Source organism: Ambystoma mexicanum, chromosome 12 (genome assembly GCF_040938575.1).
Source record: "Ambystoma mexicanum isolate Mex_15411 chromosome 12, UKY_AmexF1_1, whole genome shotgun sequence".
NCBI classification, from domain to species: domain Eukaryota; kingdom Metazoa; phylum Chordata; class Amphibia; order Caudata; family Ambystomatidae; genus Ambystoma; species Ambystoma mexicanum.
The window spans coordinates 123,173,520-123,199,588 of NC_090936.1; the positions used below are offsets into that span (position 1 = coordinate 123,173,520).

At 44.1% G+C, this 26,069-nt stretch overlaps 1 protein-coding gene across 1 annotated transcript in view; it reads left to right on the forward strand.

The window, feature by feature from the left end:
* The window catches only part of PARVG (parvin gamma), a 475,216-nt gene that overhangs the window by 125,771 nt on the left and 323,376 nt on the right, over positions 1–26,069 (forward strand). Inside the window, exon 4 of the mRNA XM_069628145.1 lies at positions 11,575–11,677. Within this exon, the coding sequence (XP_069484246.1) occupies positions 11,575–11,677 (103 nt within the window). The remainder of the gene's footprint in view (positions 1–11,574; positions 11,678–26,069) is intronic.

The window sequence follows — 26,069 nt, forward strand, 5'->3', positions numbered from 1 at the left end:
CAGAGTCAACAGAAACCTCACTCACCTTCGAAGTAATTTTATTAGAATATTCCTTTAGATGCGACTATACAAAATATCTATTTGTTCAAGTTCAACGTAAAACGTATTGATTATTGTTATGTACAATATTAGCCTTTGATAAAAACTTGTTTGTAGGTGTATTTGTCAATATCGACTATCTACATGTAATTTCGTTTTTGTTGATGTTACTACTTTAATATTACAATTACTGTTATATAGGCAAAGCCTGGAAATTCAACAACATACTATTCTCCTACTGCAACCGCTCTGGGGGATGAGGTATGAGAAGTGATAATTTATTGATTTATACTAATAGTTATTTTTAACAGTATATTTTCTACATGTAAGATAACTTATTTTTTGATACTTTACAATACTATCAGCAAATTGAAAAGCATTAGATCAACAACTTTGATGTATTTAATGCAGAAACACATGCAACAATGAAAGTAAACCTTCAGAAAAATGTACTTTGTCACTGAATAAAATAGACCTTTTCACTATATGAATAGTGTACGTTTTTGTTTATAGATTTTAGCTGCTTAGCGAAAAATTGAATTGTTGAAACAAAATAACATTACAACCTATTAAAGGGGCCTTAATTTAATCAATATGTTTTGCAGAATGATCTCGCACCAACTCCTTGTAACATCTCTGAAGGTGATCAGGTACAGTTTTCAAATATGTCTTTTTCAAATTTTACATGTACACAGTGTTCAACTTTATGTCAATACTAATTTAAAAATGTTAATCAGACGATTAACAGTATCTTTTTACATATTTTAACTTATATTGTAAGGTCGACAATCATTAAATTAACTTTCTCAAGATATACTTTGTGAGATCAAATATTGTAACATTAAATTGTTTAACAATTTAATCAATGTTCTTTGAATTTGTTATGTACTACTTAAGCGGTCGAAATTGAAGAGACACATGGACAAGAGGTATACAAAAGATATTGTAAAATATCAGTTATCTATTTTAACTGTGATTTAAACATTGAATATGTTTTAATGATTTCCATAGTGACATTCTGTTATATATGTTTCTATGTATATATGATTGTTTAAGTGGAAGAGCACATTTCAAGGTTTATACAATTTCAAAATGTTGTTTTTCAGCTTGGTCTGGTGGTCGGCAAATCCATTTTCACTGTTTCAAGGAAAATTCATAAAACAAGGGTACATAACAATTTCTTTTTAAAAAAAAGATTTTTTTTTCAGTTATTTAATTGATATTACATTTTCATGTTGTAATTCATATAATCTGTATGCGCGCTGTACATTAAGCATGTTTTCTTCTCTTCAACTAGAGGCCTACGCAGAAGAGGAGCATAAAGACTCCGACAACTGCACAAACTAATGGTGTTGTTTGCCAAACCGTTGTCACTTAGGAGCAGCTCCTTTTTGAGGCTCAGCATGGTCCTGGCACGATTCAATGTCATGATGCAGATGTCCAGTAGCTGGAATTTGAATTGAATGTCACCAGTGACCCATGAAAAGTAACCCTGGATCATTGTTCCAGCACACATTACCCAGAAGGAACAGACAACACAGAGGATGTTTCAGAATTGCTTGCAGAACCGCTCACACAATCCACACCCTTTAAAAAAAATGCTGTTTAAGAAACCCACAATTTTCACTGTTTCTCCAATACATGTGGACAAATCAGAAATATCACACAGAGAAATAACTAAAGCATCTTTGCTACTGATTGATGATTGTGCTTGTGATGTGCACTTCACTCTTCTTAGTGTTGAGGACTTATCCACCACAACGCCATCGCAAACAGCTGTACTTCTGGACAATTAGCTAATAAATTATTATTATTATTATTAATTAGCTAATAAAGGAACCAAAATACATTCTATTCGACTGCTGCCTGATCGAGATTATGAAAATGATTAAATGTGATCCTAAATTGCATAGGAGGATTTGTGGGGAACCATTGGTGAAGTTTACCCGTGTGGACAAAGGCACCGACCTGAAGATCAAGGGTAGTTGTGCACACCACCATAACTCATTTTCCTCGTCTGCTCAACCTATGCTTGGAAAAGTGCCTGCTGGAAATGTACTTTGTTCATCTGCTTTGTTTAGTGAATCAAAGTACAGTATCATGTCAAGTTTTTCTAACTTTTTGGGACTCAGTTGTACCATTGATCAAGGAGCAGGAGTGTAAGAAAGGTGGTTGGTTCCAGGCTCCCCTCCTCACACAGCACTTGTGAAGATTGTATACAACCAAATGCTTTCAAGAGACATGAGGGGACTCTCCGAGTTCTGTCACACTGGAGATTTTGAGGTGTTCCATAATATGGGCCTAAAATACAGGCCTAAAAGGTTGCATTTTGGCATAGATGGTATGAAGTCCAGAACAAGAATGGCTGTACTTGCACATGACAAGAACATTGGAAGGGAACAAGCAAAAACTGCAAGAATATTCAGGATGCCTTGTTACAACAAGGAGCTTACCAAAAGAAGCAAACAGTGGGTGGCAAAGCCAAACTTTCAGCAGATGGATTTAGAATTTATGAAGTATCTGACATTGAATGTGCTGGCCATGCAAACACATGGAATTCATCCAGATTGTGTTTCCAGCAGCCAGTCTATGCCACTGAATATTGCAAAGAGGTTTGCCCTCCCAGAACTTGTTGAAAGGTTGACTTCAAGATTCAAAAGATGTCTGGCTCTCTTCACAATGTTTAACACAGCCAGTTTCAAGCTTTTGCATATTGTTTTGAAACTGTTGTCATTGTACAATAAATGGAATAGTATGTCACCTGAGATGCAATTTTTAAATAATGTGTTTTTAATTGATTACTGTTTGTGAAGTAATGTCACTAGATAGGCCTCACAATCTCTATTTATCTTTGATTTTTGTATTACCATCAGTATAATTGATTTATATTACAAAAACAAATGTCAGTCTGATTATTTCAAGTATGTGACTCAAATCAAATGTAGAAGGGACTGGTGAGCTTTAAACCAACAGTTACCAGGAGCTACTTTTGGCTCCCCATGCAAACTAATGTAGTGCTGTAAAATAGCTCCTTAATCCTTAGTGGTTGCTCCTGGTGACCGGTTACTGCTGGATACCCAGGCACTGCTTGTAATTCCTGCTTATCCAATCCTAATTTCGAGCCCTGTTTGTAATGAACTGACATTAGTTGAAGAATCTAAGAAGAAAATTGGAGTAGCAGACATACGGAAGCTCTGGCCCTCTCCAGTCATCTCTCAAGCCCAAAAATATCTCCACTGGCTCCCGGTGGCTGCGAGGATCAAGTTCAAGACTCTCTGCATCATCCACAAGCCTTTCTGGGGCCAGAGACCCCACTACATCGGACTCTTTCCCTAAATACCTCCCACTCATAGAACTTTGTCCATCTAGCTGCAATTCTCTGCAGATAAGATGCTATTCCAAGCAGAGAGTGTGGGGTATATCTCTTTGCTTAGCAGCAGCCTCCTTCTGTAATGGCCTCCCTGCCCAACGCAGGCTTCTGCCTGATCTCCTTAAGTTCTGGAAACTTCTCAGGACCCACCTTTTGTCTTTTTCATTGCCTGACCTCTGCTAATGCCCCCCCACCTGTTGCATTGACTGGCTGCCTGGTTGCATCTGTGCTCCACATGGTGCCAGGCCCTCCTTGCCCAGTATACTCCAGCACACTGTCTTCCTGCCCCCCCCTCCACAACCTGTGTTGAGCTTTGAGCGCCCTCATCACTGGGACCATAGCCCTGTGTTTCTGGATAGTCAACTGAGCCAGGCCTTGAAATAGCTGTACCTGTGATCCATTTATGATGATGCTTGTCTGTTCCCTCACTGCCCGTAATATCCTCTCCTTCTGGCCATATGAGGATCGGTCCACCAGAATATCTCTGGGTCTCACTCCTGGCTCTGCTCTCCTCCGCCCCCCTCTGTGTATTCGTCTATCCCCATATCCGCCGGTGTCGTATCTAGCAATAAGTCTCCAAAGCACTGTTGTATTGTTCCTCTTCATGCTGCATCTAGAACTGTTTTCAGAGAGTCCTTTCACCTGGATATTAGATCAGCACAAGCGATTCTCCAAATCATCCACCTGTATTTCCAGATTTTGGGCTACTCTAGCCATCTTCTCTAGTAGCTCGCTATTTTGCCTCTCCTCTTCTGACATCTCCGCTAGTCCTTGCTCTGTGCTGTCCACTCTATCTCTCAAGTCCCTCACTTCTCCCTTGACCTCCTTCAGGGAGCTATGCAGTTCTTCTTTGAGTGAAGCAAATTTATCCTGTCATCATCCTTCCCTCCGGATCCCTGAGTCATTCTTTTAAATTGTCCCTACTGAGAGCCATATCTTCTTTCTCTTGGACTCTTTCGTTGCTTCCCTGCCTTTGTCTTTCGTGGGTGGCTGTTGTGCCCTCTTTCTGCTGCTTCCAGCAACGTTCCAGTTGTACTTCTTGGTGTGGAGGATGTTGCTTTTGGTGGGCCGGCTTACTTTTCCCCTTTGATCCTGGCATCTGGGAGTCGCCCCCACCTTCTCTCGTTTACCTTTGGTTCCCCCGAGCCTGGTTTTCTCTTCCTTCTCAGCAGCGATCTATCTCGTGCCGTCCAATGTCTCCCCCAATCTTATAGGTGGCTCGGACCAAGCCCCTTTGTGTTCCTCCTGGGCCTATCTCCTTGAAGTTATTTTATTAATCAGCCCCTGCCCCCATGGGTGCTCCCCACGACGTCCCTCTGCTTCGCCATCGGGGAGCCCTCCTTGCTTTCTCGGTTCATGAGGAGGCAAGGGGGTGAGCCAACCTCGATATGTTCCTCCACTCCTCTCACTGTGTTATTGCCCTCTCCTTCTGTTGTCTTCCCAGTTCAATGCACATCCACTGGGAACCGATTTGCCGTCTGGTTGTATAAAATGAGAGGTGGCAGCCTTGTGCCCGGTTCAGCTCCAGCACTTCGGGCCCTGTTCTTCACTGCATACGGCCCTAGTTCTCTCTCTGTTCCACTCCTTCCTCCCTTCGTGATGGCCAAGGGTTTGGTTGTGTTTCCTCCTCTGGAGCTTTGAACCTCTGCTTCCCACCGACTTGCCGGACCTCCCTTCCTTTGGTTCATATTTGCATATTGAACATGTTTATCGCATACATTAACATTATTAAACACATTGTCAGCATATATATAGGTCAGTTGATAGCAAGATAGTAGGATAACCGTCCCATGGGAAGAAAACGGAGGGAAGGAAGAGACGTATTAGTTTTAGTTCCCTGGTAGGCGATGGGTTGGTTTAGCCCGGGCAAACAGGAAAATTCCGATCCACTATCGAAAGACGTGGCATACAACAAACCTTGGTACGGCCATAACCCACCTATACAACCTACAGCCTCAAACCGGCACACATTGTACTAAACCAATCCAATCATTAATTGGAATAATTACAAACTGAATTCTGCATAGTGGGGAAAGGAGAAGGAAAAACAAGCATACCCTTGCCATCTAACACTGTTTATAGGGAGCTGTAACACCTTGGACAGTTAGTTACCCAAAGTAAAAGTACTTGTGTCGTGTAAAAGTATAAAAGTTGAAGCTGCTCAAAGTATAAAAGTTGAAGCTGCTCATGCAATCTTGATGTGTTCTTTCATATTTCTTTACAAATCTCGGAACCACAAGTCCAAGCATGCCAAGAAAACAAATCCGGAGAGGATGAGCTTCTCCCAAAGGATCCAGCCTGTTCATTTCGTTTAGTTCATGCACTGACATGTGAAAGTGAGGATAGTTTCTTTCTGTATTGCATAGGTGCTTGACTTAAGGCACACTTTCCGCAGATACTTGTTGATGGGCTGTGACCATATTCCCTGCTGATTATCCTCCTTATTGACTAATTGAGCTTTTTATTGACATAGGCCTTACCCATCCTATTTTCCCTTGCAGTGGAAACATGTTTGCAATGCACCCGCTTAAGCCTTTCCTCTGCTTTATGAAGATGAAGATGCATATCAGAGCACAAGACCCTTGGGTGCAGATGAGCGTCTTTGCCATGTTTTGCGGCAGTAGTAATAGCTCAAACTCAGTAATGAGGGGATGTGGCAGGGTGTGAAGAGTAAAGCAGCAGAGTGAGATGTTAAAACCAGGACCTTCCACCATGCACAGATGTCCTCATGTCCCATGGCATTCAAGAGATGCTCTTTCAGGCTTACTTTTTCTTCTTTGCATTTTGGCACTTGAAGCCCGGTATTTACAAAGGTTAAAGCAGAACTAAAAGTCCCACAATGCAAAGAACCAGACTGGGTGCCCCCCCCACCGAATGACTTGCTTGTAGGAATACCCTTACCCCAAGGATCTGGGAAGTGTGTTCATCACACAATGCATTGATTTTAGGAAACCCCTATGTTTATCCAGTACGGATGTGGATATAATAATAATTAATTTCTTATATAGCGCGCCCATAGGGCTCAGAGCGATCAAATAACAGAAGACGTTATTATCCCACAGAGTGACACTCATTTTATTGACCTCGGAAGGATGAAAGGCTGAGTTGGCCCTGCCAGGATTCGAACCTGCCACAGCAGGCTGCACATAGATATCAGGGGCGAGCACTTAGCTCACCGTGCTATCTGACCGCCTTATAATCTTTGTTTAAATGGGAATAATCTGTTTCAGCCGGTTGTTTAGCTCCATTCTGAAATAAAGATGTAGATTAATGAAAAACTGATGGTCCGTTTTTAAATGGTTGATGTCAATGTGAGAGCGCGGTGCAACATTCAGTGCAGACCTTGCTGTGCAGTACCAGGACTTTTTGAACGAAATCTGTACACCCTGTCCCCACCAACTGGTTAGCCTCGAATGGCAGGCCAGAGTCATGGTAGTTAGCACAAGCAAATGTGACCCTCCAGTGCCTGGGGTGCATTGAACAGCACAGTGATGGACAGGCAGCTGATAGTGGGAGGGCAATGGCCACTGGCATCGCAAGACTCCAGAGGGAAGTTGTGTGCTCTGCCTGCAGCAGTCAGCACTAAAGCATCGGTCGATGCCCATCTGCCTCCTTAACCTGCCCCAGGACGCTTGAAACAACAATATGCCTGCTGCCTGAGGGGCGCATGCTCAGCACGTCTTTGTGCATTCCATTTGTTAATCTCAATAGCATCACAATCTTCTGCCACCTGGTGGTCAAAATACGACATGGCATCCCATTCGCTGGGCTCACAGTAGGCGCCAATGGCAGTAATTTAGCATGCCCCAGTCATAAATCCCAGGAGCTAATTAGCGGCCAGCAATTTCGAACCCTGCCTAGTCTTACAAGTCCTTGTCCCTAGAGGGATACCCTCAGCTGCAAAATATTCTTCAGTGCGGTGGTTAACAGAACTATTCTCTAATTCTATTCCCAAAAATCCTTAGCTTCCTGGCTACACTAAGCTATAACACAAATGTCCAAATTATTGGCCAACAAAAGTGTTCAAAAAACCTAGTCTCAAATGTCCAACCTTTGTCGCACACAACAACACAAAAGAGTAGCAACCGTTTGGACTCTCCTCCAGACATCTCTGCTTCCACCTTGGATTTCAAGCCCTCATTCATATTTAAAATGTAAGAGCTTTCTCTTCACTTGCTGTTCCTCAGCCTCACATCATTGACCTGTAAGATTCTCCCAGACCTTGGAATTTCTGAGCATTCGAAGCAGGTCTCGCCCAGATCTTCACTTCAGGCTGAATTGATATTCAGATTCCTTTTCAGGCAGACAATATTTTCTTGCCCTCCTGCCAGTGGTACCCCTTTCATTTTTCAGGGAAGGACCTAGTCCTCAGGCCATTTTTTAGTACTAGACTCTCCTCTCCAGGACCTTTCTCTAGGTTCCCCAGTCAGATTACCACTTTGCCCAGTGGTCTGGTTGTTGGGATTCTGTAAATACAGGATCCTTTTTTCTACCTCATTGGCACAGGTTGTGGTTTGTATTCAGGGATCACTCCAAATCACATCTGCTTGTTTCCCGTCTACTTCTGTGCCATGGAAGAATTTCATAAACTGGCCCGGCATTGGTGTGTAAGATTGTGGTCTTTCATTTGTTTTTGGTTCAGGGTTTGAATTATACAAGATACCTTCTTGGATTGGCTAGCTCTTAAATGCTGAATTGGGGACCTAATGGTTCTTTTTCAAACAATTAAGGTTGTTCTGATGTGGTGGTGACATGTTGGAATTCAATTTGGGCTCAGGCATTGCTCCACGGCTTTCCACAGGTGAGGTCGCCAGGGTTTGCTGCTGCCAATCACTGTGAGTCGTTTGCTCTCCCTGTGATGGATCTCATTTCTTCGCACTTCACACCGGGTCTGCATTTGATGGATGACAAACTTTCATTTGATGGATGACAAACTTTCATGGGTGAGGGGTTTGTCGATTTTGAGACGGAAAAGGGCTTCTGTTCTCTCCATTTGTCATTAGTATGGGGTTTCCTCATTGGGTAGCCGCTGAACTAGGATCTATGATATGATATGATAGGTTATTTATAACGCGCTTAACACCCAGAGGTTTCTAAGCGCGGACCTGGGGATCGAACCTGTGTTGCTCCGCATCGTCTTGCTTCCAAGGCGAGCACGTTGCCATTGATCTATCCTCCCGAGACATCTATCTCAGTCTCTTACAGATGTTGCCCTCACACTATAGGATGGAGATTTCTATCAACTCACTGCAGTGTATCTAGGTTGTCTTTGTTCTATTGCAATGTGACCAACTAAGACATGATTACAGTGCTTCTCAAAAAACAATACATTATGGTTTTATAAGTGTTCCTTCCAAACAAGAACGTATGGGCACCATTCGACTCATGAACATTGTGAAGCACCCAGAAACCCAAAATTGCAGTGACTCACTGATCTGTATCTACTGTGAGAAACCAAAGGGTGTCTCGCCTGCTAGTCCTCAGGGACTTGTCATCCAGGTGGCCAGGTCACGCCCATCACTTTTGGATCCAGTTCCTGGGGGTTGACCAGTGCGGGAGGATCACCTGGGTGAGGGGTCTTTGGGAAGTGGGGGTGAGGCAGCCAATGTTGAGTCGTGGTATTCTGCCTTTTTTGTACATCCAACCGCTCCTATTTTTTAGGATCCGATGTCCAAACTCCCCCTCCCCTTTTTGCACAAACACTAGGCCGAGGAAGAGGGCGACTGAGAGTAACACGACTAACTCTTAAACATCGTACTGGCCTTGTCCTGCTAATCGGGTCAGGCAAAGTCAGGCACTTGACTTCAAGTGCATACACTTGATTCCAATTAGCTCTCCTCACACGGATAAAAGGCGGCACCTAGCGACACACTCTGAGCAAGGTGGAACATCAGTACGAGGAGAACTTCCGGGGTGAAGGTTAACCTACTCGAGCAAAGTGACAGACCAAGGGACGAGAGCAGCAGGTTAAAAACCCCAAGAGTTCCCTACAGGAGGTTGTTGCTTCCACAAGGCCATTAAACACACGTGGAGAAGGCCAGATCCCAATGTTGAAGACTGCATTTTGTTTCAAGGATGCCAGCGACCCTCCTGGGTAAACCGTAGAGTTGGGGAAGTGAGGCCAAGCCTGTGGTGCTAACCTTGAATCGTGAATTGTAATTAAAAAAAGAAAGAAAGAACCACACACAGCTGGTGAGTTGACAAGCGACCTCATAGACCGGTGTGTGCTAAGAAAGATAAGGTTTGCAACAATATATCGCAAGTGAAGATTGGACATGTGTGGATGAAACGCAAGGAAAGCCAGAACTGTGAATGAACTTTAAGATAAAACCAGCTGTGAAATCAGCGATCCTGAGTAACGGAGTGGCCCATCGAAAAGGAGTAGCCAACATGAAAGTCTTTGTGAAAGGTACATTGTTTGAGGTGATAAAAGTTAATGAACTGTGAAAGCGAAAGTGAATGAAGTTAACCCTGAGAGAAGGGGAGAGGAAAAGTTGAACATTGAATTCTGATCTGAAGTGGGCCTGCGGTGGTCTGAACCAGACGCCTGCATATTCGAAGGTCTTCGACATCCAAAAAGCGGTCTGAGCCCGACTGAGCGAGACCCGAGGTGTAAAAAGCTTGGGGAAGGGAGCCCCGGCAAGTGTTGTTAGACTGTGCAAGGTCTGAGCCTGACAGAAGGGGGCCAATCTTGAATTGTGCAAGGTCTGTGCCCGAGAGAGGGTGAGCAACGTTGAATTGTGAAAGGTCTGAGCCCGGCACAGGGGGATCAACGTTGAACTGTGAAAGGTTTGAGCCCGGCAGAGGGGGACCAAAGTTGAACATTTGTTTTTGTTTTTGAAGAGGTTTAAGCATGACATAGGGGACCGGTGTGAACTTTTTGTTTCATTATTTGGGGAAGATTGGAACCAGAGCCTTTAACATGGAAGGCCAGGCGGGCCTCGATCCACGTTCCAAGCCGTTTCAGTGTTAAACCACAAGCCCCATAGTGTGCCATCCTGCCTATAGAGACTGCCTTATTTACATGCTGTCGAAACGTGGGGAGGAGAGCTGATTCAGCCACATCTTTTCTTTGTCGAACACTGATTTTCCTTTTATATACGCACATCCATTACACACTCTTTGTACAAGAGATAATGCAACCATTAGGTTTTGTTAGCATAGGCCATTTTGATTTGACAGGCAGGACTAAGACTTTTTTCTTTATTATTTGATGGTTGAGCTGACTCCCATCCTAGTTATGGGGTAACGTAGGAGTTTTTCCAAAACCCCACAAAGTTATTAAAGGTTTTAGAAATTGCATCTTTTGTGTCAGTGTCATACTTGTGATACCATGCCACACATATGATGGAGACAGAATGGCGACAACAAGCCTGAATTGCACTGGTGGTATTGGCCAGCCACTTTTCCTTGGCCTAACCCACAAGCTCAGAATGAGCCACTCTATTGTTTCCTTAGTTTCTCACATACTGTATTCAATCCTCGTGTAGCTGATGATTGATTCTTATGTACTAAAATATAAACACATATGTTGCATTACATTATTGAATAAGCATCCTTAGTACACGAGTTGGACAGTCCCACTCTATAGTTGTATAAACCGTTGTGGTGTCTGTATGTCATAGATCAGATATTTGATGTATTGTTGATCTAGCTTGAAGAAGCAGCAAAGCCCTGTACAAAGAGCATTATAAAGACGCAGGAGCGTATCAAAGCTGCAGACCTGTTCTCTGAGGTTCACCTGAACGAGAATGTAATTAGGATCAAATATATAATTCTAACAGTACCAAACTGCAAATTGTACAGTTTCTTAAAAGATGTATTTACACCACTTCACACATTTACAACTGAGGAACAGGGAGATAGTATTTCATCTTAAATCACTCACTCATTGAAATATAATTGACTTACTGTATACGCGCCTAAGAAATGCACAATAAATAAATAAAATACACGCACAGAACTGGATTAGAACACACATGCTCCAGGTTTCAAAGTCAGAAATCCCCTATATTGATAATGCTGACTATTTCTGAGACAGGTGATAGTTTTGACATGTGAAACATAATTAGTTATGGTGACTTATGATAGTTGAAAAAAACCTCCTTCAGTGGTTCTTTCAATACCAGTGTCGATAATGTCTCATGCTTTCTCTCTCCCTGAAGTTCCTGGTTGAGTGGATCAACGAAGAGTTGAAGCAAGAGCACATCGTTGTACGAAGCTTGGAGGAAGATATCTTCGATGGCCTGGTTCTTCATCACCTTCTTCGTAAGCTGCTTTTCGAGATGTTCAAATCAATGTTTTATCTGTGCCTTAAAATCGATAACTTTTCCATTTCCTTTTCGGCCGATGGTCTGACCTCCAAGGATCATGTTATCAGGAGGCATCAATCCATGAATAGGTCTCCTTCATGAACGCATCTCCACATCCTATTATCTTTCATTGCTCTATGAGCCTAAGGTCCCACTGAGGTAATTGCCTTGTTGTGGCTATGTGGTTGGGCCAATGGACACCATTCCCGGTTTACAAAGCTCAGGGCCACTATCTAAAGCAGAACAGTTCTAGCAGGAGATTTCCCTGTTCCCAGTACTGGGCAGGGAAGAGAAGTGTACCTCTTATTATTTAGTGCCGGGGTCTGCAACCTTTGGCTCTCCAGATGGTTTGGACTACAATTCCCATCAGCCACTGCCAACTCAGTCAATGGCCAGGGATCATGGGAGTCATAGACCAAAACACCTGGACAGCCGCAGGTTGCAGACCCCTGATTTAGTGCTTTAAGAGTTGTGCAAGGTTACATTTTCTTGCAAGTTGAACAATCTGCAGCATCCAAAAATGCACAGTTTTGTAAAGAAGCACATAGTGCATAGCTTGTTTTCCTAATAAGAATTGATTATACATTCCTATGAACCCTCCATTTTTAATTGCTTGTTCGTTTCATTCCTGAATCTTATTTTAGCTAGGGATAATCCCAGTTGACGACCACTCGCACATTGTGTCCAAAATGTTGACCAGAGTCTAATGTAGTAAACAAACCTGTCAAATATGTCCGATCTAAGTGCCAAGCTTTTCACATGCAATATATAAGTGCTTCACCATTTCCATTTCTTTTCATTTCCACAAAAATGACATGTTCTGAGTGATTTATCCAGTTTAAGACGTGGTCCTAACACCTACATGGTCTCCAGCAGATTCAATTTGAATTTAAGGTATACTTGCCTAGCCTCTTTCTCAGGGAACATTAGCAAGGAAGGTTGCACGTGTCAGAAAGGAGGAGGAAGTGTACAATATTCCTGAGATAACACTAGTTTCTTTATCTGTGCTGAGTTATTACCCCAATCTCATACGCGATCCTTTAATTTCATGTTATTAATTTGAACCATCACATGTTCCAAATAAATTCAGTAGTTTAAAGAAATTCAACACATTATGTTTAAAAATGATCAACAATTAGGAGACAGGACCTCATTACAAGGTCGGCGGTAACCCGCTGGTGCTACCGGTGGGTTGCCGCTGACTTTGTAATACCGTTTCTGCCACCTGATATCACAGTGCCACCGGGACATTACAAGTCACGGCGGCACAGGATGTCAGGTGGGGGGGGAACTGTAAGTCCCCATTCCCGACACCACGGGAATGGGGACATGGAAGCACTGGCACCGTTGCTAACAGTGATGGTGCTTCAGTGAGAAACCTGCCTACAGGGGCCGGTACTCCCGGCAAGTCAGACCTGCCGGGAGATCCAGCCCCTGCAGGCCTTTTTGTAGTCTGGCAGTCCAGAAAGGGTGCCGGTACATTGCTAACCAGCACCCTAATTTCCGGACCGCCAGATTAAGAATGAGGCCCATAGTCATCTCTCTCAATAATCTCAAGATATCTGTGGTTTTAGAAAGCATGTATCTTAAGAATGATCCCAGTCTTATTTTTAATTCATCATGGAAAGATGATGTAAGCACAAATTCATATCTGAATATATATATATATAATACTGAAATAGCCTTTGGGAAGCCCAAAATAAAACACTAAATATAACCTTCCTATATTTTTAACCAGATTTCGAGATGTATTGTGAAAGACTCAAAGCCATACAATACTAGCGGAGTACATTTCTGTTTAAAGAGGATGAATGCAGGTTTGACTGAAAAATCACTATATCTTTTATATATGACTCTTAATCGGGAAGCAAGCATTAACCCACTTTCAGAGCGATTTTCTGTAATCCTCTTTTTGTAAATGTTCCTATTTATAACCACTCCAAGGTGCTGTGGTGAGGTGGAGTGACGAGTCGGACAAAGAGGTGGCATTATCAAAATCTAGTTTATTAACTAATTAACAAAGAGGGGCTAACTTTCCCTATCTCTACAGGGTTACCCCTACCTATTTGAAGATAAATTGGGTATGTGCCGTCAGGGTAAGGGTCACAAGAAAGAGGCTCTGTCCTCTGTCCAAATCCTACTCTATCCCTACCACTAAGTTACAAAATTGTTCATCTGTAGAAGACAAAACATCAGGAGAATGGCTCCCTTCTCCTGGTAAACTGACTCAGTCTTTTCAATCTTTGGCTTCCATTTCTGATTCAACAAAAGGCTCATGGGCAGGAGAATGACTCCCTTTTCCTGACCCACCCAATAGTCCATAAGAGTCTCTTTAGTTCCAGCAATGGAGTTTTGCAGACTTGTTCCAAAATTCCGATGGTCCTTCTTAACCTTTACCCACACTGAAAGTTCTCTCTAAACAGAACTGTTTGTCTGTCCTTTTCCACACTGCTGGTAATGTAATCACTGTGACGAGGGAAAGTACTTCTGAGGCCCTCTTGACTTTTATTAATTTCACTGTCACCACTGTGACACGCAATATCATTCTTGTTGCACTCTTGACTTGATCTGGTTTGCCCACTACTGCTGTACTAAGAGGAACTACTCCTGAATGCTTCTTTGCTGTGGCTTTTCTTGGGGTTGCCACTGTAATGAGGGAGATTACTACCAGGTGTTTTCTATCTTTGGCTCCCCTCCGTGTTACTACTATGATGAGGGATTTTTGTCCCAAGCATTTATCATCTTTGTTTTGTTGTAAATTTGGTTTTATTAACATTTTTAAATTGAAAGTCACATTACATAACACAATTACGATCTCAGAGTTACATAGTGAAAACAGGAATTCCAATAATGCTACAGAATTATTTTTACATGTTTCTTCCATCCAGCTATTGTAGTCTTACATGACTTTTCCCCCCCTCTCATTTTCCCTCCCCTGCCCCCTACAGGTCGAATAACAAAGCACTTGGTCGTCTTGGTGTGTTTCTTTAAAGGGTCACAATCTTTTAAAATGTTTTCAGAATGTAGGGATTTGTTTCAGGACAATTGTCGGTGAGGCTGTTACATTTCTTCGCTTTGATCACCTAGCCGCCTCGTGTACATTGTAGTTGTAGATTTTGGCTGGTCAACGGAACAGCCCGTTAGGGAGGTGTTCATTCTTGTAGTCCATCCATATGGCCTCACATTGTGATGACTTCCCATGCAATGATGCAGTGATCAGTTCCATTATACATATATTGGTGGCAACATTAATCCATTCATTCTTGGTGAGGGTGGATTTGGATTTCCATTTCATTATAAGTGTTGCTTGGGCAGCTAATAACAGCTGAGGCGCAAGGCCTCTAATCTTATTCCAGTCTTTCTCGCCCCTCTCAAGACCAAACAGTATAAGGTAGGGGTCAGCCACCCGGGATATGCCATCTATGTCCTTGATCCATCCCAGGACCTCATCCCAAAACAAAAAATCTTTATCTGGGTGCATCCCCACCACATGTGGCAATAATCAGCGTTTTCCCCACACCCTAGCCAACATTTTGGGTTAGCTGTTTGAAACATTTTGGAAAGCCGGACAGGGTCATACTGCCATCTGTATAGGAGCTTGATAGCGTGTAGCTTGTGTTGATTTGAAATAGATGTGTGGGTGGCGGCGGTGCATATCGTTTCCCACGTGTCTATGCTAATCTGTTCACCTAGGTCTCTTTCCCATCGGCCTTTGAGGGTTTCTGTGGACCCTCCACCCACAATAATCAACTCATTATACAGTGTCGATATTAGACCCTTCATTTCTGTTCTCGTATCCAATATCTTCTCAAGGGGAGTGAGGTCTCATTAGTTTAGGCTTCCATATTGGTTTCGTTAGGATACCTTTTATTTGTATATATTGGAATGTGGACAGAGGGCCTAGTCCCAGAGCTTCCGTCAATTCTGGTAATGTTATAAAGGAGTCTTTTCTTTGTAATTGCCCCACTCTTCCCAAGCCTGCCTCGTACCGTGATTGGAATCGTTCTACATTAGGGATGTTATTATTGATACCAGGAGACCATAAATGGCTTAGGGGGGATGGCCATGTGGTGATTTTATGCATGTGTGTGCCCTGTTTCCAGATGTCCCATATGACACTCAAAATTGGGTGGCCTTTGGTTCTAATATGAAGCCTTTTCATGGGGGACCATAGCCATTCAGATATTGTGGCAGGTGACAGGTAATGGTTGTCCATTTGAACCCACTGGATGTCTTTGTGGTTACGTAAATGAGGGGTCAGTACCCGGAGTTGGGATGCTTCATAGTATTTTCGTAGATCTGGGAGTCCCACCCCACCTTTATCTTTTGGGAGTGTTAGGGTATCATAAGAGATTCTCGCTTTCTTCCCTTGCCAAAGGAATTTAACAATGATTGTCTTGGTTTCTGTAAAAAAGGTTCTCAGCATCTTAATGGGTAACATTTGGAAATTATATAGAAATCATACCATTTTGATGGCGTTAAATCGTCCCAGTCAAGATATCGTCAGTTTGTTCCATCTAGTTAGGTCTGCACGAAACCTTTGAAGGAGAGGGGGAAGTTTGCTTCGTAAAGATCATCTATACATCTGGTAATCTGTATACCCAGGTATTGTAATCTAGTATGTTCAATCTTAAAACCTAGTGTGGAGAATTTTACCTCATTTTCTTCTTTTTGTCCTTGTAAGGGAAAGAGTATTGATTTATTTTTATTTATTTTGAACCCTGAGAGCCGACCATTTTCTTCTAGCATTGATAGTGCTCGGGGATGGATGTCACGGGGTTAGTGAACTGTAGGAGTATGTCATCAGCGTAGAGAGCTGCTTTATGTTCCGCCATTCCTAGACGAATACCTTCTAGCATGGGGTCTGTTCGCATAGCTTGTGCAAGGGGTTCTAGGGAGAGTGCAAAAAGAATAGCAGAGAGGGGGCATCCCTGACGAGTTCCACGTCCCAGTTTAAACCATGTGGCGTATTCTCCATTAACAAAAATAGATGCTTTGGGGGCCGTGTACACTGAGTGTATTGCTCTTCTAAATATTGGGCCTATACCTACTTTACATAGCACTGCTTTCAGAAACCCCCATTCTACCCTGTCAAAGGCTTTTTCTGTGTCAATCAAACAAATAACTCAGTCATTATTTAATGTCTGTGATGTGTGGAGAAGATGAAGGGTCTTACGCATTGTATCTGCTCCCTGTCTCCCTAATATAAACCCAACCTGGTCAGAATGTATTAGCTGTGGCATTAATGTTTCCAACCTCGCAGCTAGGACCCTCGTGTTTATTTTTGCGTCTAGGTTGAGCAGGGAAATTGGGCGATATGATCCACATTTTTTGGGGTCCCTCCCTTCCTTAGGAATGACTGTAATCAGTGCACGGGTGAAGGAATCAGGGGCGTTCACAGTTTTTATTACTTCATTAAAGAGTTTGGTCATAAATTGCGTGAGTTGTGTGCTAAACATTTTATAGAATCCCGCTGTATAGACATCCTCCCCCGGGGATTTGCCCAAGGTTAATCTCTTTATTGCGTCCTGGACCTCTTGTTCAGATAATAGGGGATTCCAGCTTTTCTGAATCTAGTCTCGATATTTTGGGCATATTTATCAGGGACAGGTATGAGTCTGTTTCTGATTGGTCGTGGTTTGTTTCTGAGGAGTATAGGCTCTCAAAGTTAGCGAAGCATTCGGGAAGGGTGGGGTGAGTGTGCGTTGTTTTGGGGTCATCTTCGATAATTTCACCACTTTCCGCTCTGCTCTCTGCTCTCCGAGCCTAGCAGCCAGTAGTGCATCCGCCTTATCCCCCTTTTCATAGAAAGTTTGTTTCGAGATCCTGAGTTTGCAGACTATTTGTTCAAGTTCCAGTAATTTCAATTCTTCCCTCTTACCCTTTGCCTCCTTGATTTTTAGATGGTCAATTCCCCCGCCCTTTTTGATGTCACCTTCTAGTTGACAAATTTCGGATCTTAATCTGTGCTCAATTATATTTCGTTCCCTTTTTTTTGTTGACCCTTCCCTTATTAGGATCCCTCTCCAAGTGGCTTTCCCCGCTTCCCACACTGTCTGCTTGGGGACTTCACCAGTGTCATTTGTTTTGAGGAATTCAGTGATTTCAGTCTCCATTTCAGCCTTGAAGGCTGCGTCCTTCCAAAGACTCTCATTGCAGTGCCATTTTCCCCCCTTAGTTGGTAAGTTTTCCCATTGGATTTCTGCCAGCACCAGATCATGGTCAGACCATGTGATCGGGGTTATTTCTGAATGTGTTGTGGTGTTGGCGAGTTCTCTGGACAGGTATATGTAGTCAATACGAGTGTATGTATTGTGGGGGCGGAAAAGAAAGTATAATCTTGTGCATTGGGGTGCATGTTCCTCCATACATCTATCATATTATATATTTCCACCATCTTTGCCATCTCAGTTGGATCATCTCTACTCTGACATCGTACACCCGGATTCCCCGGCTTTCTATCTTTGAGTGCGTCCGCCCACTGGTTGAAATCGCCCCCAAGGATAATGTGGCCTGTGGCTTCTAAAAGTATTTTGGGAATTACTTTGCGAAGGAATCTATTTGGTCCTGCATTCGGGGAGTATAATGTTGCGATCGTTAGATTCACCTTGCCTATGTTGCCAGTTACCAATAATGTTCGACCTTCTACATCTGACCATGTGTTCATCTCGACAAACTCTAATCCTTTTCTGACCAGAATACCTACACCTCCCCTTTTAAGTTGGCCCGAGCCTCAGAATTCTGTTCGAACACGCTTTCCTCGGACTCTCCGTTCTTCACCCTTCACGTATTTTGTCTCCTGTAACAGTAGGATGTCCATCTTAGACCTCTGAAATTTTCTGGCCATGAGTGATAGTTTCGTTGGAGAATTGAGCCCCTTCACATTAAGTGAAGAAAGTCCCTCCCTCTTGAGTTAGTCTTTAACGCCATTAAACATTTTTCTGAGAGGATGGCTCCTACTGCATGACCAACAGTATAGTTTCATTATAAATTGTACGCTGCTGTGACTGCTTCGAGTTTCCATTAATGTTGCTTCGACCCTCCTTTTTCCCCCGCCTCCCTCTATCTCCCCCCTCCTTCTTCCCATCTCCTGTCGATGGCGTTCGATCAAGCCCGGTTAACTGCACCGGATCTACGTCGAACCACCTGTGGGGACCGTTACGCCACGCCCCTTAATCTGTTGTGATATCACAGTTTCAATTGAGCCCTCTTAGTGTACCCCCCAAAGTCTCATGTTGCGACTACGGGGATGTCCATAATTTGACACCTCTTCCGGTCGCATCTTCCACAAAAAGTTTACATTTGAGTTCCATCTTACCAGGGATGCAGCTGATCAGTTATCTGCCTCTGGGGAGAGGTTACCTCTCCTGTATTTCCTTGATCCCTTCACCCGTTTCCCTCTGGGGCCCTGGGTTCGCCATTCTCGATCTTCTCTTTTGGGTTCGTCATGGTTATTTCCTTCACCTTGGGGGCCGAGCAGATCGGAGATGCACGCCCTGATGTCTTTTCTGGTTCTTAGTCTGAATTTGGTTCCATCGTATTCAAATGAGAGAGAGAAGGGGTATCCCCATCTATATTGAATGTTTTTCCTTTTTAGATGTTTCGTGAGAGGCCCACACATCCGGTTGAGGGCAAGTGTCAGCACAGAGAGGTCTTGGTATATTGTAATATGGGCACTACCTAACGTAATAGTGTCGCTTTTCCTGGCCTTCTCGAGTACTCGGGCCTTGTCTTGAAAGCGATGGAATCGGGTAAGGACCGACCTCGGTCCGCCTGGGGGGCCACCGGCCCTATGATTTTGTTCGGTTAGGGGCTCATCAATGGCATCATCTGCGACCAAAAGTTTGATGATATCATGGAGTATTTCCTCCAGGTCTGCTTCAGTCTCTCCCTCTTTCTCTGGAATTCCAAAGATACATATGTACCGTCTTTCTGTTTTCCAAATCGTCCAACTTGAGCTTAAAATCTTACCGTTGTTCCAATTCCGTCATCCTGTGATCAAGTTGTGCTTCTAAGGTATCTATAGATGCCTGGTTGTTCTCCATTCCTTCAAGTCTATCCTCCATTTTGTCCAGTCTTTGCGTGAGTTTATCTATCTTGCTTCCTATATTGGCGCTCATGTTTTTAATTTCTCCCAGTAGGGCCGCAATGTCTCATTTTGTGGCAGCGAGTTCATTCTCTGGTTTCACTGGTTGCCATGTTAGGTTCGGAGGCTGCGGGAACGGGGGTGTAGGCAAACAGGGCCAATTTATGTTTCGTGTCCATCAGAGGTTTATGGCAAGGCTGGGTAATGGAGTGGAGTGGGGTTTTACTATGTCCAAAGAGGGAGCATTCTATTTGTCGGGTACTCCACTGTGTACTTTTTCGTTCCCTTCGAGTCGTGAGGTTACTCCGATATGGGACTCTGGGCGTTGTCGTTGCCCTCCGTTTTCAGAGTGTCAGTGCGCGTTGAGTCTCCCCGTTTCACGGCCTACGTCGTTGAATGGAGTTTCCAGGCATTTAGTGTTTCCTACCAGTGGAGGGGGGCCTGTGGGGTGTCCGGCACGCCGCGTTATCCGAAGGCTTACTTTCGAGTCGCTGCCTCAAAGGAGATGCACCCAGAAAGAGCTGGGCCTCCTTTGGTTTTCTGGTACGTTCAAGGCGGGTTGCGGTCTTCAAAAGGCTGGGCACTGTGCGTGTGAGACGAATCCTTCTCCCGCTTGCTCTCTCTTCGGAAGATCTTCTGTTCTTTGTGCTGCGGGGGCCACTTCAGGGCCTGTTTTCCGGTTCGGCAGTCGCTCTGTGTCGCACCGCACGTGAAAGTTTCCTGAAGCTTCGCTGGGCCGAGGGGGGCTTGTGTTTCAGGGGTGGTTTCAGGACGAGTTCTGATCCGATTTTCTTCGGGATTTCGGTCAGAGGACGAGGAGACCTTCCCGTGTCAGTTGCTCGATAGCATCCAAGGCGGGGGGGGCATCAAGAGGGGGCTCAATCCACTTAACGGGGCCGCAGCAGCGGAGCTCACGCAGGGACCATGTTCGTCTCTGCGCCCCCTGGTGGCCAATCAGCATTTCTTATCTTTGACCTCTCTTAGTATTACCACTGTAACGAGGGAGATTACTCCCGAGTGGCTCTTCTCTGACTTCTCTTAGTGTTATCAAAGTAACTAGGGAGATTACTCTGGATTGTTCTGCGTTTGTGACTTCTCTTAGTGTTATGAGGGAGATTACTCCCATACTTCTCTTGAGTTTCAAAGGTTCACCACTGTGACGAGGGAGATTACTCCCGTGTTTCTCTTGGGTTTTAAAGGGGTCACCACTGTGATGAGGATATGCAACCTTGATGCAGTTATAAGCTGGCCCCCTGCCGGGTCTCCTACTGTGCCGTTACCTTCTGTGTCACAGGCAAAAATCACTGGTTCTTCCTGTGGAGCCCAGGCCACTTCTCTACACCATAGGACTACTGCGGCTCGGTCTGCATCTTCTTCATGATGGTTTGCCTCTTCCTCAGAGTCCTTAGCAATATCAGCGTTGTTTATGGACCAGCCGGTCCACCCCCCCATGGGCCACGCCACTGCCAGGAGCTTTTCTTCTTTGGTCCGGGTTGGTGGCTTGCCTTTCCGATACCCATATGGTATGCGCCATTCTCCATCCCTACCGTCGTTCAGGCGGCTCTCGCTTCTGGCTTCACTACTGCTCTGCATTAGCATCTCTCAGGCTCCTTCTCTTTTGAAGGTTAGTTAGTCCCTTCTCTCTTTTGTTAAAGTGCTGCTGGTCTCTCCCTAGGACACACACACAGGCTTTTGTTTCTCTCTGTGAGTTGATCTCTACTCCTCCTTCCCTCTTCTTCGTCTCAGTATGGTTAGCTGACAATCAACAAGCACTCTTTGTGCAGCTTTCCTTCTTCCTCTTCTCTGTACTATGAGAAAGTGCAGGTAGGAATGGGTTAACCTCAAAGTAACAAATAGAGACTTGAGGGGCTGATCCTTCAGAAGGGTGAGAGGTTGTAGGAACGTCCTTTAAGAGGTTATGAGGGAGCTCTGTAAAGGAAACGGAGTCTTTATCACCAGTGGGGGAATCTCTCCCTATGAGGTCCTCCTGCTTAATACCAGCCCTAGGGGGAAAATTGGGTAGCAGCCTCACCTCCCTAGCCCGCTAGGGAAGGACTCCCCTTGGAGCAAAGTGACAGAATCCCTTGAATTGTCACAGTACTTCTAATCCATAATGTTTACCAATGTACATGGGACACCAAATTTAATCTAAAAGTTACCCTTACTCTTCTATTTCAGATCTCCATAATTTATTTAATAGTTCATCTGTAAATGATGATCCATGGTAAATAAAGCCAAGGAATTCAAGGAGGACTTGAGGCCTTGTTCTGTATGGCCCACTGATATCAGATTGTCTGCATAGGATAGCAACAACATCGGGGTAGAGCTTAAATTGCTTGGCAACCCGGTTAGCCTATGATTGATATAAGACAGCAAGACAGAGATCCTTTCTCACTGGGACACTGTATCCCTGTTCCCCCTACCCATTCTCTGGCCTGCCTTCTTGGGACCCCTCCCCTCACCCTTCTGTGAGGCTAAAAACCTTGGGGTCATCTTTCACTCCTCTCTCTCACTCTCTTCTCATATCACAGACCTTGCCAAGAATTCCAACTTTCAGCACCACCTCCTCAGGGATATTATTCCGTTCCTCACTTTCCCCCAGAAGCTCAATGTCTCCAGAGCTCTGGTTCTCTCTAGGTTGGACTACTGTAACAGCCTCTTCCTCATTCTGCCTGTTTCCTCCCTCCACCCTCTTCAACTAATCCAGATTAGGGCTGCAAGACTTATCCTTGCCCTCAAGCCCAGGGACCACATCTCTGCAGCCTAAAATCTCTCCACTGACTCCAAGTGACGGTAAGGATCCAATTCAAGACCATTTGCATCATCCACAAGGCTGTCTGAGGCCTGGGCCCTCTATACATCCAGCTTTCTCTACCTAAATACCTCCTTGCTAGAGTTCTTTGGTCCTCTAGCTCCAACTCTCTTTGGATCAGAAGCTTCTCCAAACAGAGAGTGGGAGGTAGATCCCTTTTCTCGGCAGGTGCCTCCCTCTGGAACGGCCTCCCTGCCCCCTCAGACTTGAGCCGTATCTTCTAAAGTTCCGGAAACTCTGCCAGACTTTTCTTTTTTCCTCCTCCTTCCTTCACCCCCTCCCATGCTTATGTTCCCCCTGCTGCTGCGACTGGTGCCTGGCCCCTTATGAGTCTTCAGTGGGCAGGCCCCCGCCCACCAGTATTCCTAACCAGCACTTGCTCTCAGGCCCCCTTCCCGGGCTAGCCTGATTCTGATCCACCCTTTCAATTGCACTTCCCCTTGCCCTTTCCCACTGCACTTGCCCCTCTGGCTCCCATTAGCACTTGCTCAGCCCCCCGTGCCTGCACATCTCCCCCCTCACCCCAAACGACTCCCCCTCCCCAGCCCTGGCCCCTATTTCCACCCTGGCCTTTTTGTCTCTACACTTGCATGTTAAGAAGGTTACAAGGCCTAGTACGACTGTTTCTGTTTTGGTTTTTATCCCATGCCCCTACCACTCCTTTTGTCTTGTAGCACCTGGAAACACGTGTGTATAGGCACCATACAAATGACCAATAAATAAATAAAAATAAGTACGAATCTGCCAAGTATACATTGAAAAGAAGTGGGTCTAAAATGCAACCTTGTTTAAGGGTGCGATGAATCCTATATACTCCTCACTAATTCCCTCCCAGATGGCCAGGTTAAGATGGCTTAATTACGGATAAGGAAAAAAGATTTTTGTTCATTGCCAAACCTAGAGTACCAACCATTTACTTTCTCCCAAAGATACATAATACTTTCTCTATGATTCCTGAAGGAAGGCCCATTTTGAGTGGGATAGGTTGGGCCACTGAACCATTATCAGAGTACATTGACAACATTCTAAGACCTAAAGTTGGACTGGTACAAGCCTACTTAAAAGATACTACTGCAGCAATACATATCATCGAAAGCACTCACTGGCAGCCTACGTATTATCTTGCCACATGGGATGTCAAGGCCCTCTACACGTCTATTGGACATGATCTTGCCCTTGACACAATAGATTACATTTTTAAGGAAGAATCTGCATCACATTTCCCGTTCGTCTGCATGCTCAAAGAAATGCTCTTGGCCACCCTCGACAATAGCATCTTCACCTTCAACAATACTGTGTTCAAACAAAAACGGGGAGTGGCCATGGGAGTCAAATATGTTCCGGCACTGGCAAACCTGGTAATGGGCATGTTTGAAGACCAGCTAATCTACACAACAGACTCTTTCAATAGTCATGTCATCAAATGGACCCGATATATAGACGATGTCCTGTTTATTTGGAATGGCATAGCACAAGAACTGGAAACTTTTAGATTTCAAATCAACAGCAATCAGCTTGGCATCGAATTTACAGGGATTTGCAGCAAAACAGAGATTAACTTTTTAGATCTGAATATCTACGTTTCTGGTGAACACCTCAAAACTAGAACATTCCGCAAAGAGACAGAAGTGAATTCCACACTACATGCCACGAGTTGTCACTACAAACCGGTAATTAGGAATATTCCGAAAGGGGAATACATTAGGGCAAGGAGAAACTGCATAGAACAAATACATTTCCAAGAGGAATGCAAAACTCTGTCAACAAGATTTCAGGCCAGAGGCTACTCAAGAAAGAGCATTGAAACTGCGTATAACAAAGCACACAAAACACGAAGGATACAAACATTGATGCAACAGACTAAATCAAAACGATCTGACAAGGTACAATTCATTACAACGTACTGTGCAGACAAGCAGTTAATTAAGAGATCTCTCAGAAAGTACTGGCATCTACTCAAGTTGGACCCCCACATAGGGGCACTCATACATGACTACCCGTCGATAATCTACAGACGAGCCAAAACCCTGAAACAGAGCATCAGTCCTTCACTATTACCTGAAGATGAACAGGCAACAACCGAGGCCTGGCTAAAAGAATCCAGCCCTGGCTTTAAAAAATGCGGTACCTGCTCAATGTGTAAACATGCGACAACCATGACAGACTTTTTCAAAGCAGATAATGGATTTCAAATCAAGATACGAGAACAGATAAACTGCAGAAGCAAATATGTCATATATGCAATCATCTGTACTTGCAAAAAAAATCTATGTTGGCAGTACAATTCGTGAACTTTGCTTCCGGATCAGAGAACATTTGGCAGCGATCGGAAGCCAGGACAAGAATCTGCCCCTTTCTGATCATTGGCAGCACGCCCACCAGATGGATAACAAACAATTTATCAAATTTATTGGTTTAAAAAAAGGGTCACTGGGATGCAGAGGAGGCAATCAGGAACTTTTGCTTCGTCAAGAGGAGGCCAAACTCATTAACTTTTTCAGATGTGTGGAAACTGGCCTCAACACAGACAACAAAATGTCATACTTCCTATGATTTTATAGATAGTTACCCCTAATGGGGCTAACGGTATATTCGTATAAGGGAATGTATTTCTAAGCCTTCCGGCTTCTAACCTGGAAGGCAAAAAGCGAAGCCCAATTACCCTCAATCGTCGATACATTTTTTGATTAGGATGTTTTTTGATGAGATTTGGCAACGCTCTATCCAATCTAGTAACTACCTACATCATTTTTTCGTGAATATGGAGGAACTTAATTGCCTCCACACGAGTGGGCAACACGTCCATACACAGTTGATTAACATGGATAAACACCTATAACCATTAGCATATAGCAAGGGACATGGTAGTTGCCTGCCTGCCTTGACCGACAATTACACTAGGACCACAATCCCCAGAATGCACTTGCTACTTGCCAGGCTACCATGATCGACAGTCTTACCAGGACCACAATCCCCAGAAAGCACTCTGAGGAGCAAACATTCTTCCCAGATCCAATTCACAGATGGACATTTTGTATTATGTTTAGAAGTTACTAATTATCTCTAGGATTGTCTCAACAGATTCCCCAAACGCATTAAATATAAATACGTTATGTAAGGTTCGAGGTCCGTTCACACATATTGGAAAAGAACAAGCATACCTTCCAAAACAGGGCCGACATTATTTTAGAAGACGAAAATAGAGGTAGGACTTCTACTGAGTACGATAGCAACCTATTATAAACATTGGAACTCGTAGGGCGAGTCCCAGCTTTGATAAGCCGACGCGTGAGACGAATGTCTGGAACTCTCAGGTAAGCCCCTAGGGGGCTCACAAGCCCACCGATCAACGCACCAATTAATGCAGAGTCCGCGCTCCAAGCAGGCACGATGGTTATCCATCGCTCGCATCAACGTGCAGGATTTTTCTACCCACGCCCTAGCACATAC